Genomic DNA, 21,632 nt, shown 5'->3' with positions numbered 1-21,632 from the left:
TAGCTTCATTGCCCAGCACCCACCTGAACCTCTGCTGTTTGTGGTACAGCCTAGGCTGCAGCTCCAGCTCTCCCAGCCTCTTGATGCCCAACTATTGAACCACCCTACGAGAGGTGTATGCTGTAATCCAAAAAATTTCTCCTTGTGGAAGCAATCCAAGAGCAAGGCAAGTCTCTTAGGGCAGATGAAAGAAGCTTTAGGTCAGATAGATCCAGTATTTCTTAGAGTGGTGGTGTGGGACAGGGGAAGGAGGGGGACAGTAAATGCTAATCTCTAACCCTGGAAGTGCCATGTTGGCAGGGCCCAGTTTGGACTTAGTGACAAATGAAGTTTCTAAGAGTTTAAATTTGAGCTGCAGCTGGGAATGAGAAAACAGTGCTGACTCAACACAGATCCTTTATCTTCAGATAGAGACCATCTTTTTGAGGCAATAGACTTGCCCTTGGATGCCTTTAGAAGTAGGTTGGATGAATGTCAGGTACAGCACAGGTACAGGTGGGTCTGTCATAAGAGAATGGCTTGGAAAACCAGTTCTGTAACATGAATCCCATTTGACTGATGGGTGGCAGACCTGAATGGTGTGGGGCATGGTTTTCTGTCTCCTCTCTTTGCTGGCCTGTTCACACTATCCTCAGAAAAGCTCAACTCCATCAGTTTTCACTCATTCTGTCCATAGCTGTTTAAATTTGATGTAACTTAAGTAACTGATACAATGGACTTGGCACAAACTCAGCTTTGCTTATTAACCTACAGAATGCAACAAAATAATTGCAATGCAAAGACTTGCTATATCTTCTCTCAGTGAAATTAGTAACTGCTTCCAACTTTTTAAGCACATCACTGAAAAACTGGGCAAGAAAAAAAGCTGGTCTATGGAAGATGACGTTAATTGTATTCCCACTGCCACTGTTGGTTAATACTTAACCAAGTTTTGGAAGTGCTTTGGGATGATGAAAGGTGCTACCAAAAAAGCTAACTACTACTGTGTCATGAAACGTGACTAAGTACCATGCTTCTGAAAGGCTTTAATTTGGAAGCAAGCTCCTCATAAAAAACCAGACTGTTAGTAAGTCACATCTGCTGCTCAGGTATGAAAGTCCTTATTTAGCTGCTGCACTTGTTTAAGTAACAGTGAGTGATATGTGGTGTTGGTGATCAACAAAGCCTCCAAATTTTGTCCACGAGAACTCTTGTAGGACTACAGCCAAGTCAAAGTGTAGTATGCTTGATGTTGCAGTAAATGGGTGGAGAGGGGACCAGTGGGATGTGTGACCTCTTTAAAACACACCTAAACAAAAAGAACATTAGTCCAAAACTCTGTAAAATGCTGAGTGCCACTGAAAAAAAAAAAAAAAAAGAGCAGCAGTGAAACTTATGCTGGGAATCCACTCTGGGAGTGCTGTGGGTGAACTTTGGTGCTGCACGTAGTGGGCTACTTCACTTTTTATGGAAGTTTGAAAACAGGCTGAAGAGAAGCTACATAAAAGAGAAAGACATGTTTAACCAAAGAGGTTGGGCCCAAGTAAAATGAAAGAGGAAAATCTATATAGCAGCTTGTATCTTAAGATCATAACATGGTACCACCAGCTGCAGTCAGCCTTTGACACTGCTCTTCAGAGAGAGAGGTTTGCAAAGAACTTTTAGCATCCATGTTGCAGATCCAGTGAAAAGGGTAGTATGTATGTATGCGACAGTCCTACCAGGTTGCTGGACACCACTTTAATGATATAAACCATATCTATATCTATAAAAAGACATTACAATATGCAGATAATACTTTTTAATGCATGTTTTTTCCCTAATAGCAATTTCTTGAGACTGTTACGTAGAAAGTATTAGTAGGAACGGATTACAAACCTGAACCAAATACACTACTGGAAGGCATGCACAGGCCAGAGAAGTGAGTGATACATCGAGTCTGATTGAGTAAAGGACTCTGAAGCTCCTCACTACCACCACCTGGGGAAAAGGTAATATATCCACATAACTGGGAATTACTGTCATGCTTCTGAAAGGCAAGGAAAGAGAAGCCCCACATCCACCGATCCCCTCACAAAGGTTTTTCCTTGATCACAGGAGCCTGAATGGGATGTGGTGCTTAGGGAGCAAACAGCTGCTAGCAAACTACAGCATAGCCTGACAGTGAAGAGAGAAGGCAGTTATTTCATTATTATTCCTTTTATTTTCATATAAATTAACATTCTAAAAAAATTGAAATAGAAACACTAAATACAGTATTGCACATAGTGATCTTTGTTAGATGATCTATTATTTCATTTAGTATAGTAATTACATACTGTAGGTACTGAAGGGAACAGGAAGGCTACAAATGAAAACATGCTATGTATCCTTGCACTTAGGAGCAAAGTTAAGAGGAAAAGACTATTGTTTACATAAATACAAACATGGATTTGAATCAGTGCCATTAAAATAGCTTTATTTTTTAAAGTTTTTTCCATAAGTTAGTTGTAACAGCAAATAATCTCTTCACTTCCCCAAATAGTAATGTTACTCCCATCAACACAAAATTTTAGAACTCCATTCTTGGTAATTTATATCCCTGACAGAAATTATTACAAGTACAGATTTTCACATAGGTTTGTCCGCAACAGGAGACTTGCTTTTCACATAGTGAAAAAAACATCTTTTCTAGTGCTTAGTATACGTGAAGAATAACAGATTCCTGAGGTCATATTTCGCACTTCCTTTTATGACACCCTGTAGGGTATATTAGCCTCTGGACAGCTAGGAATGTCTTTTGATGTGCTAGATTAGACAAGGAATAACCCAACCCAGCAGGTTAGAGCTCATTTGCCTTACCCCAGTGTCTTTCAGGCTCCAAGGTTGTGAGCATATGCATCCAATTCAGCTGCACACACAGTCTGCTTACAGGAAAAGTGCGCTTTGAAAGAAAAATGTTATCAAACAGGCTGATTGGTTTGGCGTTCTTAAATTAGGACTGGAGGAAGGGGTTGTTATTGGTTGAGCAGATCAAAACCGATATAGTAAATTCTGGTTTGCAAATAGAAATTAAGGATGTGGTCTAAAATGGAAGCCCTAAGTCACAGATTTCAATCACTAACCTCCTAGTCAGGGACACTGAAAGCCTGGAGGAAGAGTCTGCAATTCTGTTAAGTGTGAAATTGATGTCAATTAGTTGGTAGTCTATGTTCTGTCACTAGAATTGGCTACTGTTTTCCATAAATGTCAATCCCCATGTGCATCTTTTAATGGCTCTCTAAAGGAGTTTTAAATTAACTGTAAAGCTAATTCCAAAAGGGAAGTCATGTACATGTGGCCAAAAGCCTGTCTGACTTAAGTGATCAGCAGTTAAAACTATACTATACCTTCTAAAGTTCATGTAAAAGTATTAGCTGCTTTATATATTAACAAACTATAACAGCCAAATCTCTCTCATACTCTCTATCGTACTCTGTGCTTTTCTGTATTTTCCTGCTTTTCACTTTTTTTTTTCTTTCTTTTTTTTTTTTTTTTAATGCTGGATTTCTGACCCCCATACCACCTGGCATTCACTATCTGGCAAAAGATGAAGTAAAAGTATGCTGCCTTATCGATTTTAAAGATAGTTACAGTAAACATCTTGTTCCACAAATATTTAGTCATGGAGGGCAACCAAACAAGTTGGGAAAGCATTGATTATACTGTATAAACAGCACTTAACGATTCAAAATACAAACTACAAATGCCAACATGAAACGGATACAAACAATTCACTAGGAGTAACATTTCTTTCCCTAATCTAAGTGCAGTGCCATGAAGTATTTGTGTTAGACAGATGTTGCCAGTAGGAATGGAAATGTTTTACGTATCAAGTAGCATTCTTATGAAGTTCAATTTAATGCAATTTTCAGCATGTTCAGAACTGATGCAGATGCTGGTTTTGATGCATGCTGACTTGGCCTATTTGTAATATACCATACACTCTACAAAATGTAATTTTTGAGTGGCAAAGGAGATATAAAGTACAGGGAAGGTGTTCCAAGTCCATACCTAGTCTATTGCTGGGCACTCCATTAAAGTGATTACATTCATGAATTAATGTACAATAACACATCAATTGGTAGAAAACTCTAGAGAACAAAAAGCAAATTCAAAAAGGTCAAGAAAACAAATGATCAGGATGATGTAGTTTCCTTCCCCCTCACTCCCCACCCACAGGCATGTTGAGTTTTGGTAACCAGGTAACAATGGCTTTTACTTTTCTTCTCTCAGATTTTCATACTTATCTTTGCTTTCTGAAAAATAAAATAAATTTTAAAAAGCAGAAAATTGAGTATACGTAAAACCACCTCACACAAATATGAACAGCACAGAAATACATAGGCTAATGTTTAATTATACTTACTGTAGAAATGACCACAAATAAATTTCCTTTGAAGCTAAAACTGAAGTAGACTGCAGCTACACACTGCTTGTGAAATATTTTTGTTTACTTTCCTTTTCACTCTATCAAATTTTCAGTAACACTGAAAGTCCCAGTTTCAGTGCAAATAATAATGATACAGAAATAATTAAGCCTCTAGTTATTTCTTTAAAAAAAAAAAATAATCTCTCAGTGTCTTTACATACGGCAAGATATAGGTGAGATGGAGAAATCCAAATCAGTGTTAGTTTTTGGGGGGACTTTTTTTGAAATAACATCTTGATCTGGTTGCATATAAAATTGATAAAATCTAGTTTATCATTCCTCACCAAGCTGTTACTCTATTTACATTTCTTGTGGCACTAACCACAGCTAACTCTCGCTAAATGTTCTGAATAAGAAACAATAAATGCAAAATGATTTCATCATGTGTCAGATTATGTTACTTAGAATATAGTAAATTACCACCTGCTTCATTTCAAGGATGTGTCACAGTAACATAGCCACAACTACAAAGCACAAAAGAATTAAATCATGCTGCGGGGGGAACAGACAGGGACACAGACACATGAAAAAATCTTCTGTTACAATATTTTACAAATATAATTGATGGGCAGTTGGTACAAATATAATTTTAATGTGAGGTGCCAGATTTCACTAGAGGAATATCTATTTTCTGTAAAATCAGTCATGATCCTAGCAATGCTTAGGCAATCATAGTGGAAAAGTTTCACTGAATGACTAGAATTACTCCTCCACTATCATTAAAGTTATTTATTTGTTTTCAGAAGAATTGTGAGAGCACAGTATTATCTTTTTCTAGTGTTTCTATTCCAACCAAATCCAGATCAGTGGAACAGAAGCCACTAGTATTTGATACAGGGATCCAACTTGAAAAATGTGTACCTATCACAATTCTTCCTTACATTTTGTAACTGTAGAAAGGAGAGTGAATACAGACTGAATAAGCTTGAGACTCAAACTGCCTTTCTGCCTTCTAGGTACATCCCACACCAAGACTGGGATGCAGACAGATTGGCAGGGTGGGGCAATAATACGCTGCTCTTGCTTGTGCTACATCTATTTTGTGGAATAATATTCATAGGCAGCGTTCAAGTTTGTTAATCTAACACATTCTATAAAAATGATAAACATTTAAAAAAAAACCCCAACAGAACAAGAAAGTACATCAAGAATAATATACCTATAAAATGCAAAGAGAAGAAGGTAGAACGAGTGAGGGGAACAGAAGTACTGCTACAATTTTTACTTACAATTCCAGAGTCATGTTTTGGTCTTATATTGTATAGCGACTTCCCCTTTTTCTGCCTGCAGACTTCCTCTGCTTCTTTAACTCTGAAGAGAGACAAAATTTATAAATAATCCTGTAGACCAAAACCATTTCAAAAGACAGTGCAGTATATAACTTACAAATTTAGGCCTCAGGACACAAGTGGATAACCTTATTCCCCATATTTTATTAGCACGCTCCACAAAACAGCACTTGCACTCTGTGGCTGTTGTAGCCATACAATCAGACTCTGAATAATCAACAGCATAATCAATTCTAGTTATAAAAGCAATCAGTACTTACTGTAGTTGAAGATTCAAATGTATCAGGATTTAAAATACACTGGATGATATGAAGTTTACCTTTCAGAGCATTCATACCAAACACTGCTAAGAAAGCTCCTTCTCTTTTTATGACTTCATCCATTCCCAACCTCAGTACCTCAACTACAATTTAAACAAAGTTTCTCCCAAAGCTATCTTCCCTTTCACCCAATTTTGTATTTAAAATGTCCAAATAGCCTAACCTCAATTTCCAGTCTTCACTCTCTAACTTAAAATAAAAAAGGAAAATTGCCATGAACACAGAACACGATGTTTACAACCAAGGTGGTGCACGTCACTGTGCACAACTCTTTCTTCCCAAAGCTAAGGGTGAGCAGGAAGGCTTACATGACCACTGGGGATGAATGCACTCAGGCTGCTTGGATGTAAAGAGAGGAGCAGGTTCCAGAAGTGAGGGTGTATTTCTTAGTGCTTCCTGACTTGGCAAACAGTACCAAATTAGGGCCTTGTGAAATGCCACTAAATGCCACATTTTTGAGGAGATATACATCCTTTTTGTCATGTAGATAGATATCAAACTATGAAAGGCTGAGGGCTATACTGGGAGGACTGGGAGCCTGCCAGAATCAATCTGGTGGGTTCAATGGCACACTGTAAAATGTTTCTTTATCATTTTTACTCATTTTGTAGATGAACCTTACAAACACACATGGTTATTGAAACACTGATAATACAGATTTAAGTTATGAATTCTCTGAGCTTCAAAGACTTACGTAAACACTTTCTATATGATGGTATTAAATGGTAAGAGATGTGTAATTTTTTTTTATGAGAGACGAGAATATTATTTATAAATATGAAAGTAGAAAATAAAAATGCAACTCCTATATTGGCTTGCTCTTGCCAACAATATAGAGTTTAGATGGCACTTACTCTGCCTTTTCATCATTATCCAACAGTGGAAAAAAAAGAAAACCAACAGTAAAATGATATTGAAGAAATGATATATCCTTGGCTGGTTCCTTGCGGTTCATCTCCAGACCACTTGCATGTCTGCTATTTCACTGAGGCTACACAGGGCAATGTGAGAATAGGACGTTGTGTTACTATTATTTTTAAATATTTTTTGTGTGTGTGGTAAGGGCCAGATTTTGAAAGACTCCAGCTGGGTCTGCTAAGCACATTAAAAAAACTGCCTTTGCATTCATCGCTCCTTTATCCAACTTCACCAGACACACCTCGTTCTTTTCATAAGTTTCAAATTTATACTTTCAAAAATTAATTTAAATGTCGGTTCTTTTCCAGCACTTCCAACAAGCTGCTCTCTTCATTTGATGGCCTTATATTTTATTAATGTAGGAAGACCTTTACGTGCACAGGTGGGGGGAAAAAAAGGCTTTGAAACCTATTATTTTCAAGCTGTAACGCTTTCTATCTGACTGCAAATCAGATAGATTGCTGCAGCATAATATAGAACAAAAATGTCAAACAGCCAAGTAATTCACCTTTAAAATGTATTTAAATAGATTCAGTAAAAGTGGCAGCCAAAATGTGGTGATAGCTTTAAATAGAACCTTATGGGAATGATATAGAATGAAGTAAAATTCAAACACATTTTCCTAAAATGCCACCTTTTCTTCTGCTTCATGTCTACATCCATCTGAAGGAGGAAAAGTATTTGTGACATTGATCTTCCCATGATCTTTTCCAAACAGACGGATTCCAACCCACCAAAAGCCACTCTTACAAAGTCAGATATAGAATAGCACAACTATCATATAATTTCCTTTTTTTTTTTCCTCCCACCCCCAAATACAGCTATAGCTGGCTCCTTTCACTGATAGATATAATTTAAATAAGAAAATGAAATGTTACTTGGGAGTAAATAAGTATCAAATCCTGGGGACTGTACAAGTAATATTGAGGTTATCAAAATGACTGGTTTATAGAAGCAATGTAATATATGCAGGTATTCAGACTACTACTCATGCAAATGACAGCATATGTAACATACAAAAATATTTACCAAGTCAGTTCACACAGATCCAGATGTTATTCTCAGGAAATGTCAGGGAATTTTTAGTTCCATTCTTAGTCCCATCTAAATATCCCCCTTCCAGGACAGATTACCCACTGCTTGCCTAACATACCAGGTCATAAGATAGGACAGCTCTCTCTGGGGCTCACGTTAATTCAAAACAAAAATCCTCATACAGAATGGAAGTGTTGATAATACAGTGATAGGGGTTATTTTCTTAAAAGCAGCCCCCATTAAGTGTCACTGTCAGGGTAACATCTCTAAATGTTCTGCTTCTATTAGAGAAATAGCTATTTAGAGAAAAGCTTGTCTCTGCTTGAAACAGTGAAATGCTAATAACACCACCACTCTGTGAGGAAGTCAGAACTTCTGTCCCCCTTAGATTGCGCTTGAAAAAATGATCCACAACCTCCAGACTGATAAATGATAACCTTAAGCTTGTGCTACCCATTTTTCTAGGATTATGTAAGAGGTTCTGGTCTCACTATTAAGGTTGCAGTCCTCCAAGTTTTTGGGAGCTTTCATGGAATTCCTTGGAGTTTAAACCCATTTATTCATACCGACGGGAATGCAGAAGATGAGAAGCATTACTCCCTAATGTACTTAAGACAAAGCTGAGAGCTAGCAGCCGCTCAGTTCCAGTTCCAACCATATCACTGAATCACTGTGTGGGTTTGGGACAGCTTGCTGTCTCTTGGCCCCCACCCTGCGCTCTAATGCAGGAAGATTCAAGTGGTTGAATAGAGCCTCACTGAAGCCAATACAATCTATACATATGATTCTTCAGTAAGAAATGTCCTTAGAAATGTAAAGATAGCACACCAAAGGCTCGTTGTTGGGAGGCTTAGTTTATGACCATGTTAAAAATGGAAGCACGGAGAACTGTATAAATCTACAGCTGTATCTATAAAAGAAAAGTCAGCAGACTGGTGAAATATAGAGACAAAGGCAATCATTAGACTTCTGCAGTGCTACATCAAAACCATTGGAACTGGTATCAATTTGTAGAGTGTGCAAGTGTATTTTCTGAAGACTGATCATTCAACTACATTAGGATTTTATTAAATGTAAAATTAAAATAACCTACTCCTTCTGGAAGAGCAAAAGGGTGTGTTTTGATATGAACATCAGTACCATTTAAACAAGATCTAGAAAAGCAGATAAAAGATTACCTGTGAAATAAGGGCAATAGTCTTAATTCAGTTGGAAAATAACTTTTAATTGCCACTGGCAATTTTTTCTCTACTTCTTAGGTTTTTTTCCACTGGCCCTAAATGATTCTCCATCTTCCCATCCATGAAACTAACAAGATACAGGCAAAAAACCTTGCTTCTGTCAACTCATGCCTGGTTCAAGTCATATCTATCACAGTGGCAAATTCCTGCGTACCTTCCTCTTGCTCAGGCTTTTCCTGCCCTACCTCCCACTGACTTCAGTGAGACCCCGATCAGTGTGGAGGTGCAAGATAATAACCTAAGACCAAAAGGGGCAAAAACTGTACGAACGCTAGTGGTTATATCAAGAAGGCTAGGTTAACTATTCAACTATGGTGAGTTGTTAGAGCTTCATGAAGAAATTAATGGATCTAATTCAATACTGGGAGGAGGGAAGAAGACATTTGGAGAAAGCAACACAAGAGCTATGAATCTGTGAGCCTCCCAACAGTCACAAAAGGGGAAGCAATTGCAGACAATGACACACTTCCAGGCTCCAGGCCAAAGTGACACTGTTGCTCTGTCAATACAGAGCACAAAGAACATGAAACAGTTAAAAAGACATTCCTAGGAAAGGGGTGGGGATTCAATTGTCAGCCCTTTGTGAAAATATAGGCTGCCACTGGGGGAGGCTGTGGAAAAAGTCTAAGGAAGGTGGGTGTTCCCCAGTTCCTGAGAATTATGACCCTTAGGCAAAGGCAGGCATGAGTATAGATTGATTTATTGTTCTGAAGATCTGTTTTTACTTAAACTACTTAGTTCTATGCTACTAATACTTTCTGTCATAGAGGCTGTTTGGTCCCTTTATAGAGCCATTGCTCTCAAGTGCAACCAAATACTCAGAAGCAGGACAGATACTCAAGGCATGATCTGAGAGTGTGTGAGTAAGATGGAGGTGACAAGGGACATGGTGCACTCTTGAAGAAGCCAGGTGGCATGGTTAACTTGGTAACATGTGATGGGAATAATTTGCAAGTTTACAGTGTGCTAATCTTCTTTGCTAGACTGCCACTCAAACTATCTCACTTCTTTCAGCAAACTGACTTCACTTTCTTTCAGTAAACTGACTTGGTTCATTTGCTATCAACCCCTGGCCCATCTCATGTCACTTCTGGCTTAAAAGTGAGCATATCATTTTGATAGGAAAGATAACATCAGCTGCATTACCTTTAGCAATTTTTGCCTGTTACTTCTTTTCCCAAATAATTTCTTGATTTTGTCTTAATGACAACATAATCTTACAAAAACTAGTCTTCTCAGCCTAGACAGAGAGTTGCTTAACTCCCGCTGTAGTAATCTGAAGAGCAGAGATATTAACAGCAGTGGATCCAACATCAGGCCGAGGGCAGATTGTATAAATACTTAATAAGAGTGTTCATAACTTGATTGGATAAATATATCTCCTTAAATATTAAATTTAGCTAAAGCATTGCTTGTATTCTTTCAGAAAGGATATACTTCCAAACAGACCCAACAATAAGAAAACATGTAGGGAACGTACAACAGTAGGCAATCCATGAATCAGTTAAAAAAATGAAGAATACAAGAGAATGAACAGCCAGTCACTTATAAAGCCCAAGAGTTAAGGTCTTGAAATCTGCTACTTAATAAGATTCAGAGTCTAATAATTGTCACCCATAACAAAGGAAGTAGTTTCTTATTTCCATCATAATAAAAACTTCTCCAGCACTTTCACCTCCTTCTACCTCATATTTATTGTGAGACAAACATATACAAACTATGATTAAGTTTAAAGACAGTCTGTAAGATGAATAAGCAAGTTACACTTTGGCACGCACACAGGAAAATGAAACCAGACATCCTTACAAACCCGAAAGACAGAGTATCGTTATCTACCTTCTAGACCAAAAGCCAGCTTGGCCACAACCTTATCAAGGCTTAGAGACTTTCTGTCATCATTCAATCCATTGAGGGGGGGAGCCACTTTCCTGCCACTAAACATTAATAATTTTGTCTGAAGTATCTGTGGCAGACAGATTCATTTCCTACTGGCTCCATCTAGGCTTGATATCCTTACACTTCACTAGCAAGCACTACGACATGACAAATGTAAGCACACTGAGAAGGCTGGAAGGTTATATGCCTTAAATAGTAGAGTTGCTCACAAAAACTTCCATGATAAACTCAGACATTACTTTTACAGTTTGACAGTATAGTTCATGAAACCCAAAAGACATTTTTCTGCAAATATTCTATATTTTTTAACATAAACCAAAGCTGAGGCCAATACTCTTTATACTACTAAGAGCTTATCAGATAAATAAAAGGGGTGTTGCCAAAATATTTTATGTAGGTTTGGGTTGGAGATAACTTGTTTATAATAATAATAGCAATTTTACACATAAAAATGAATTAAAAAATCCTCAGCAAAAACATCAAGTGCCAGAAGTCTTTAAAACTTCAAGAGCAGAAAACTTTAAAACCCTTTGTTTGAAAATTCTTCCAGAGCAATATGCCTGTATTTTATTCTTTAACTCAGTTACTAAAATATTGAAATTATTTTTTGCTAAGGAGTTTCTCTTTAGTGAAAAAACAGAAAGGAAGATTACAATTCCCAACATAAAAGTAGAGTAAAAATGTAGAGCTTTTACTTTCACGCCAATAGGGTTGAAGTGATGACACAGATATGATTCAGTAACTGACTGCAAAGACTTTATACAGATAAGAAGCACATTGTAATGTACCTGGTCCCATCAGACTGACTGATGAAAACTAACCTCTGCCTACCAACAAAGAGATTATGTATTAGACTACCTTGAAATCCCTGCCAGCTACTTGCATGGTTACTTCAAGGACCACAAGGCCAACAACGGCTGGCTGAAAGACGCAGTGATTAATCATACTTTGGCTCAGAGGACCAAGGACAAATAGATTAAAATGTTTTAATACGACCACTTAACACAGAGACTAACCTGTAGAGGGACCCTGTATAAGATCCCTCCTCTGTCAAGTGTAGAGTAGACTTTGGGGAATAGATTTCAGATTTTCTTTAGTGTGCATCATGTCAAATGGATCTTAAATAAGGCTTCTAGGCCAAATGAAATTGAGGCCAACAAATGAAAATGAGACCTTCCCATTTGCAGAGTCTTATTGTAATCCACAACACACTTCAAAATATTTTGAAAGAATTTCAATTCAGAAGTATTCAGTTTCACTCAGTTCTATACGGCAATCATATTCTTGGTGATCTAGGGATTCTGCTTTTATCTGTGCATATACATCTGTGTATACACAGATGTGCATAAATAGAAAAAAGGATACTGCATTGAAACACATTTTGAACATGGTAACTTTATCATTAAGGAATATTTCACCTTGAAAATGTAATGATGTAAAAAATTAAACTGTTAAGGATGGCTATGGTTTTAATAAAATGCAAATGTGCATACGCTCACTTAAATATGTTTCCTGACTTCTGCCATCAAATTCATATTTTTTTTCCTTGTCAAAGTGGCCAGTATTTCAGGCGATACCTGGCTACCTTCAGGCAAGATGGAAATCACTTTTCTACAGACTTTGCATATGAAAATTGAGGTTGCTCTAAGAAAAGATAGTCATCACCTTGCATTGTTTTTCTTGGAACTAAAGCCAGGTTGCTCTCAAAGAAGCTGGCTCCATTCTGGGCTATTTGGTTAGGAAATTCAACAGGAAATGATAAGGGAAAGGAACAAGACTGGAGGTGAGGTAAAACTTGTAACATAATCAGCAAGCAAAAGAAAGGAAACTCGTGAGTGAACGGAAATGTGAAACTGTGTGTTTGCTGTAAAACATTTTGCAGCAGCAGATGGTAAAAGAAGGAAAAAATGCAATGTGTAAAAAAGAATGAGAAAAGTCTCAGTGAATAGACCGCATGAAGAAGGAGACTATCTTAAAGAGAACATGGAGACATACCCTGGACAGATGAGCTGCTACATTAGGTATACTGGGGCTACCACACTGGATAATTGATAAGTGCAAGATTAGCAGTACAAGCAAAGATGAGAATTGAGTGAATAGGAGAGACCACTGGAAAGAAAAAAAAAAAAAAAGTAGAAATCAGCTGGAGAGCCACAGGATTAGAGACCTCCAGTACAAGAGATGGGAAAATAAGAGGCCTCCAACTTTGCTGCATCAGGTGAAAACAATCGTATCAAAAGGTTCCCATTCATAATTACATAATGACTCAAAATGACTGCAGACACAGCGAGGCTCTTCCCAAAAATGTAAAAAAACCCCACAAATCCCGATGTTAGATTATTCTCTGTACTCATACCATAAAACATGCACCCAGCCATGCACTTAAACTTAATGGATGTTGCCATTATTCTGCCAACTCCATGGACTGGTTTGACAAACTCTCAGTAACCAAGGAATCTAACATCTTCAGTAGTTCAAGATCAGTCTGGATTACAGTAGATTTTAAGTCTTTGTCAGCATCTCAAACTTTTGAGGACTAATATTTTAATGACAAATGCTGCTCATTTGTAAAACATTACAATATTTTATTGCACCTCAGATGCCAAAGTAATTACTTTGCCTGGGACTGAAAATATTTCACAAGTATAGTATGTGTAGAACCTCTTGTCAAAAATTCTGTTTATAGTTTTTAGTGGTGTCATTTTTTTCATCAGTATGCAAATATCTAGTGAGTGTGTCAGACTCATTTTTATCATCGACAAATGTCATTCTTCTTTCAAGAAGTGATAAACAGAAAAGGGTTAAAAAACCTGAAAAGATTACTATATGGTAGGAATCATGGTATCCCATCTCACTATACTCTGAATTGTCACACCCAGTCTGACATTACAGCCATGAAAACAGGTTGGAACCTTCATTATGAGATGATGATTGGTATCTATCTCCTATTATACACAATACACATACTAGGATGCAATGTAATGTGCCAGCATGATACGCCATCATCACCAGGTAGAGACTGCTGAAAAGCCCTTCTGTGGTTTATGTGGGGGCATTCTGGAATGCGGCCTCATGCAAGTCACAAGAATTAGGAAAGATCACAGATTTGGAACGAATTTTTTACTAGATCCTTCACTTTGTTCAAGTTTACTAATTGTATGCACCAGTTGGCTTACAGTTACAAATGAAAATATTTTTTCCTGCCTTACAAAACACAGTATTACTTAAAAATGTTAAACTAAGGTATTTAAAAGCAATTTCCAGCAAAGATCCAGATTGAGAAACTTATCTCCAAATGCTTTTATTTTTCAAACTTTTCCCTCAAAAGCAATGCTATAAATTAAAGTTACTGTTTTCTTCCCCTAACCAAAAAAGGATGCTGTTTTCATTGAAAAAAGGATTAACTGCCGAAAGTGCACAAGGAAGGAAAAAATAAAGTACTGAAATGCTAACCAACTTCTTTCAGCTTGACAGCAAATTGTCTCTTTGTGAGACACTGCCTCAAAGGACTGTTCCTAGTTTCTGAATCTTTGGTGTGTTTGGGATTATTTTAAGTAGGTTTTCTGATACCTGTAACAGTATTTTCTGTTCAGAAATCTATTTTATTTAAGTTTTTGAAATATTCTCAAAAACAGAAGATCCTTTTAACTATTCAATTCAAAGTTACATAAGCTGCCTTCTGTTTTGAAATGTCATTATAACTGAGTTGTAGAACCAAGCCTACCAGCATGCAACTCAATTGATTAGAGAGCAGTAAAGACAATGGCATTAAAGTTCCCAAGTCAGAAAATGTATCTACCTGTAACTGCTTACTAACATAATGCTTGGAGCTTTTAGTTGGCATTACAACAGCATGCCAAGCAAAATGTGACCCCACTAAACATACTCCACGGTTTCATTTCCCCCTCATGTTGCCACTCCATATACATTTTTCTTCTCTTTCCTTCCATCTCTACATTTCTTTGCAAGTCCATATTCCCATATCCCCTGATTTCTCACTCTCGAGTCTGACTCACTGGTTCCTATTATAAGCGTTAACAAAATATCCCCTAAATTACACTGAGAGGATGTTGCTCGTGCTATGGGATTTAATGCCCTCCTCTGCAAGCAGAAGTGGCAGCTTACCAATATGCTCCTCACTGTGCAATGTACAGATATCCAATGCCAGACTTTAAATTGCTCAACAGCAAGTTTTAAATCATCCTGCTGAGGAGTCTGTAGGGAGACATACCAGTCTTTCTGCAGAGGGAGATCAATGAGCTGTGGAGACATGCTGGCCAGGAATCTCCCTTTCATCTAGATATACACAGTGTGACACACCAGGTGCCAGCTTAACTGCTATTCTTACGGGAACGGGCAACTTCTACATTTGAGAGACGAGCGCATTTTTTTGAGTTTATAGATTATTTTTAATGTGTCAAAGATTTATCGTGGGAGTTAAAGGGTTGAATAAAGTCAGCCAAAAGAAATTCTCAAGCTTAGTGTGATGCAAGATATCAGGGACTTACAGAATTTTACCATCATGTTGATCCTGCTTATGAACTCTCCTCTGCTGGCATCCCTGACAGTCAGTCTCTGTTCAGTGACATGCCTCTTCATAAAGGCAAGGGCTGGACTGAACTTATGAGCAATATATACTTTACATACACACTTATAAGGGCACCTATAGCTGTCCCTTTCTCTCCCCACGCCCCCATCTAGAAATACAACTTTCTTACCCCTGTTTAGGTAAAATTTTGCAAGGTTGCATAGGCCATCTGGAAAAGAAAACTATCTGAAGAAATAGAAAAATGTCCAGAGTTGGAGTAGACAAATGAGCGTCAGTACCTCACTTCTACCCAGAGAAAGGGAAGGTGGAACTATGGCCCTGCAAACATTTTTTTGCCTTATCATTAACCTGTTTCTAGTAAGATCTGAACTGGCATCTAAGGCCTAATGGTATTGATACTAACCTTTGACAGCAATGGAACTTTTCTTTAAAACATAGAAGTTCTCAAAGGACTGACTGCTTTTTGTTATGTAATGAGCTGGGATGTATTTCATGGCCATAAAGAAAAGATGAAGTTGTAGTCCTGAAGATGGATCATTGCTGTCCACACCAATATCAGAGTTTTCTGATAAATAATTATATTTTTAGCTACCAAGGATTTGCAGATTCCATATTTGATTGCCATACTGAGCAGTTGCTTAACTTTTTTTTCTTCTCTTTTTTTTTTTAAACTAATCATAACTTTTCAAGATGCTCTCTGTAGGGTTCTATTAGGTGTTGCCTAGCGAGCTCCTTTATCTTTTCATTCCTAGGACAAGCTCTTTTCCTGGTTCCTAAGAAAGTGGTAGGGTCTGGGCAACAGTTCTGTAGGCCTTTGCTGATTGTCAAGAAAAATTAAAATACTTCTTGCTCTCACAGAAGTGCTAGACTGAAATAGTGCACTTAACATTGGATACCTCTACCTCAGAAATATAAAGAAACCAGGGTGGGGGTGAAATAAAGACAGAGATTAATGAGAAAAAAAATAATATATTCATAAATCACTTTGTACAAGATGCTTGCTCTCACTAGAGGAGAAAAAAAGGCATTTGAAGGTTGGTGGTGTAATCCACTAAGTTTTCCTAAGAAGGTGAGACTTTTGCATAGCTGTCACTGCAGCTGTGCATTATCTGACAATACATATTCAGAGAGCAACACACATCTCAGGGTATGCAGCAACTGCAATATGTATAGATAATGAGGATGCTGAACAGGAAGATTGCAAATCATATTCTTTTTTTCAAACAGCGTTGAAAAAGTTCTATGGAAAATTCATCAGCTCTTCTCAGCTTTCTTGCTGATCGCATGCAAAGTGTGAGCTATACTGACAGATACCTTTCAAGAATTTTCAATGTGCAAATGCAAAGCATAGACTACCAGTGACGCATTAAATTTATAATGAAAGAACAATGACAACAACATTTAAAAACTGAAAACATAGCCCATTAAGTTTGGTCATGTTTTTTCTTTTTTTTTTTTTTTAAGTTGCTTAATCAGAAAGAAGTTATATTGTTTTGAAAATTTTCTCTTAAAAGGATACATCTTTAGGATAGACATAGCATCAAAAGTTTCAACTTCCACAAAATAATTTTGAGAACGTTATAAATAACCCAGATAATAATTTTTATTGGAATGCTCCAGTTAGCCTTGACTGCAGTGTGACCACAAAAACATACTACTGTTCTGAAAACCTTTTGGCAGACCTATGCCTTCACTGTAATTTTCAGGTGCATTTTTCTTTTTATTGCTACTGTATTTAATAGTTTATCATGCATAATTTTCTCTACAGCTGGTATTTTCCACTCCTGCTTTATTTCAAGTGAGAGAACAGTGAAAGCAGTAGAAAACTTCACAAAAATTAATTTCTTTTTAACCTTGCACCATTTTTGTTTTTCATTCTCATCTTCTTGTAAGGAAATGCGAAGTCTGACACTTCAATGTTTATCTTTTGCATATAAATGCCTGGCAAACCAATATGAAATGCCAAATGAAAAGTGTTTAAAATAAGAACTGGCTGACTGCTTTCTTTAAAACATAATCTGTTGGTAACAAAAAGTAGTACCACCTTAGGAAATACCATCTATGAAAAGCCTTTGGGTAAATTATTGTAAAAGAGTGTGACTCATATTTGCAAAGACTAAATAAGGAACAGCCTCTATTAACAGTCCATATGGAAACTGCATGTAAAATATTCTAGAAACATTGCCCACAGCATAAAAGTTTATTAAACTAAACCCTAAGGTGGAGAAAGAAGAGGCAAAAAAAACCCCTAAAACCAATCAGGGGGTGAGAAAGAAAGATTATCAAACTAAAAAAGAAAAGCAAATAAAGTTATATATTTTATAAATAATTGTAATTAAAGTATGTTTCATGAGGCAGCAACCTAGTAAAAAATTGACCAAAGGTGGCATACTGCAATACTTTAAAAAGTCTCACCCTATCTGTTACTTGATTTTGCCACCAATGAAAAACTATGGAAAATGACTTTGACCATTAATGTTCTAGCCTGCTCTTCCTCTTTAGCAGCAGCAGACCTTTAAAGAGAACAACAACTAAAGAGGAAAATCTAGTTTCTTGAAATAATAATCTTCATTTCGGTGGCAATGGGCAGATTTCAGTTTTCTGTCACTTACGGATCTGTCCATCTAGTCTGAGATTTTGAAAACCATCAAGTTGTACATTCTTACACCTTTGGGCAATGCTTATTTTTCTGTAAGATTTTTCTCCTTTGACTTTTCAATATCAAGACACCTTCACATCACAACATCTTGTCTTTCACTAGGAAAAGTGGAAGTGTAAAAATCAAGAAAAAAAGCCTAAAGGAAAACTTCAGATATAAGGTTGAACTATGATTGGAGGCAAAATACTTTCTGTATAATGGCTTTGATAAGACAGTTGTTTTACTAAAGAAGATTCTTCATTTTCAATAAAATAGTTTGTCTTAACTTGGGAAATTGTTACTCTTACTGCCAATTTGGCCAAAATATTTTAATTCCTAAAAGACAATGAAGAGAGCTTGACTTTGCCAGACCTGAAACAGCACCGTGCCAAACTTTTCTGAGAGGTGAGCGCAAACCAAGACATCAAAGGCTTCCAAAGCCTAAACCCTGCCTCAGCTGAACAAACAAAATCTATCGAGAAGAAGATTTAAACTTGAGAGACAAGTAAAAGTTAAAATTCAAAACAAAAATTTACCTGTGATTTTCAGGATGGATCATTTTCAGTCTTAATCTCTGTGACTTCCTGGACTTCAGTTACACAGTCCTGTCTGTCCCCCTGGGAAAGTTCCCTCCACCCCATCAGCTCTGACTCTGGGTTTGGGTCTCTTTGCTGTTCTTCCTAGGGATCTCTCTTTCCTTTCCCACTGCAGGCCCTTTCTCACTGTCCTTTCCCTTTCCTGTCACATACTGCACCTAGAGCCATTTTGTAGGTTTTACATGTTCGGTTCCTTTCAGGCTAAAAACACCCTCGCCCTAGAAGGGACCAGCTGGCAGTTACTTTTTTTCTCTGCTGCTTCAACACATCCTCTTAGCATAAACATACATTGAGCTGGAAGAGAATTACATGATTGTATCGCAACCCCATTCTTCTCTTGAGCTTTAGATGTATAACAAAAATAGGAGGAAGAGGTTTTGTGCTCATTTAGTTAATGTCTTTTAAAGAAAGATATTTTGCAGCAAGAACCCCCTGGAGGATTTTTGTTTGTTTGTTTTTAGAAATATAGCCTAGTATTTTGGAAATGAAAGAACATTTTTCTTAAATCCTGTTCTATAAAAAATACAAGATAAAAGTAACCTGTACCAAGTTGACAGCTAAATCCCTGCATAGGAAACCAAAGATAGTATTTAACCGTCAACTCAATTCCAAAGAGATATACTTAATTACATAAAATTAAGTTAGACAGTCAGTAAAATGAAATAGATCCCTGGAGAGCTGCTGTACTGTGCTAACATTTGCACCACACTCTTGCAGGAGCAGAATCCAGTTTTCTTAACTGTGAGATTGCTCGTTCCAAAATGTATCTACTTAAAACTAAACGCGCATGGTATACATGATGCTGATCATGTAGATGCCTAAGGGAAGTTTTCAATAACTTCCTAAACCAGTAATCTGATGTCTGTGACAATTACATTGGGCAAGTACTCTTGAAAAAGAGGCCTGTTCTTGTCAATTTACCTAAAAATGGACTGATATCAATCATTTAATGAAAGCCTCAATCCCGTTAATATTAAGGCTCAGAAGTGGCTTCATTATCTGTATACTGAGGTCACTCAAGTTGCTAACAGATGCAGGATTATATAGCAGTATTTACAGTTTTCATGTTTGTATTTGTTTAATTTGTCCTTATATGGCATTTATTACTTTTTAAACAACTGATTAATTCTTGGCATAATTTTTATAAACAAAGGGTGACCACAATACAATATCTCCATACAGATGAAAGCAAACTTCATAGCTGTTCTAATACATGGATCAGACAGTATGGTTAATTTTTCAAAACTACTGTCTTATTTCTTTAGGCCATAGATACCACACGTCCTCATGTCCACGGGCTGTGATTTGCAATATGGTTCATTCTGAGTCTTTTCGTAATGCAGAGTCAACTGACTTTTTCCTTCTGTCTTCCTGCTTCTCTTTTTCCCAACTTCACTGGACAAATATTTACAATATGTCATGTCTTCATGCATTGACTTGTTTTCACTAAATGTGCTAATGGGATATCTTTAATCAGCTTTCAGACCTGAAACAAGTCTCCCATTCCTTAGATTCATAGTGACATAGTAGTTACATGCTCTGACAAAAATGTTGTTCAGGTAATGAACCTGAAAAACGTTAGCACAAATTGATATTAATGCCCCATTCAAAAATTATGATGATTAGGGAGAGAATAAGAAAACCTGTTAACAAAAAAAAAGACTGAGAGAACTCCAAAAGGTGTTTAATAGGTTGTGTGCTAATGAAGTGAGGCTGACTGGTTTCTGTGCAATTGCTCCCAATAAGCCTTTGAACAAACAAACAAATATACCTTTCTTGAAGAATAAGTTTGTTTTCCTTCTTCCAGAAGTCTTTGAAGTCAGAACTGAATTCATGCCAAATACTGAAGAAAGAATGTGGGGACACCTCTTTCTCTCCCATTTTTGGTTTCATACAGAAATAGACTGCAGTTTCCAAAAAGCTGTCAAAGAAAGCAAAAATGACAAACGTTTCAGTACCCACAGATGCAATTTTTTTTTTCTTACTTAGTGCTGACATAGTATTTAATTATTCTTGGTAGCAGATCTAAAATGAAAGAATATAAAAACATAACAGTTGAGCTCTTTGTATACAGATGGATACACAATATAAATAAGATGATTCTTCAGCAAAGCTGGGATCTGGTATTTATCATAGGTTCTGTTTTTGACCAAAGTATTTTCCATTTCAAAAGCTAAAATGAATGCACTGTCCACAGCCCTGCAAATCCAGACATCCACACCTGCCCATGTACTGCTTTTCTGTTGTGTTTAAAGCTGTTTTCAAAACACAGAGTCAAAGCCTACAAAGGACTGTAAACAAAGTTCTTCAAGTTCTGTTAGAATCTATACTATCGCACAATAGGGTAGATAGCTTAGATTGAAGCCTGCACAGAAATGTTAAAACTCAAACCTGCTGTGTATTAAACAAGAAATGACACAAGAGAAAACTGGGCCAGGAGCAACTGTGCTAGAAAACAGGTGCCCACCTGACTCTACCAGAACGATCCAACAACCCTTTCTGAGCACAACAAAAGTAAAGTAGTGTATTAAACATGAAAGCTACACCTCAAGTAAGAACTGCTGCTGAAACACAAAGGTCATATTTCCAACACTGAGTGAGGACTGTGACTGCAATTAAATTTAACAAATTTCTGAGTTTTGATTGATTCTATTTTATTTCAAATTTTAAAATATGTAGGAATGTACAGGAAACTACAGAAAAATTATTTCAAAAATTAAT

At 37.0% G+C, this 21,632-nt stretch overlaps 1 protein-coding gene across 1 annotated transcript in view; it reads right to left on the bottom strand.

Annotated features, from left to right (window-relative positions):
• Positions 1-3,464: 3,464 nt before the first annotated feature.
• The window catches only part of FMN2 (formin 2), a 163,138-nt gene continuing 144,970 nt past the window's right edge, over positions 3,465-21,632 (bottom strand). Inside the window, exons 17-19 of the mRNA XM_074864615.1 lie at positions 20,683-20,832; positions 5,659-5,740; positions 3,465-4,256 (exon numbers count right to left, since the gene is read on the bottom strand). Of these exons, the coding sequence (XP_074720716.1) occupies positions 4,230-4,256; positions 5,659-5,740; positions 20,683-20,832 (259 nt within the window). The 3' untranslated portion in view covers positions 3,465-4,229. The remainder of the gene's footprint in view (positions 4,257-5,658; positions 5,741-20,682; positions 20,833-21,632) is intronic.

Source organism: Strix uralensis, chromosome 3 (genome assembly GCF_047716275.1).
Source record: "Strix uralensis isolate ZFMK-TIS-50842 chromosome 3, bStrUra1, whole genome shotgun sequence".
Classification (NCBI taxonomy): Eukaryota; Metazoa; Chordata; class Aves; order Strigiformes; family Strigidae; genus Strix; species Strix uralensis.
Note: the sequence above shows the minus strand (reverse complement) of the source record. Positions and strands in the feature narration are given on the sequence as shown.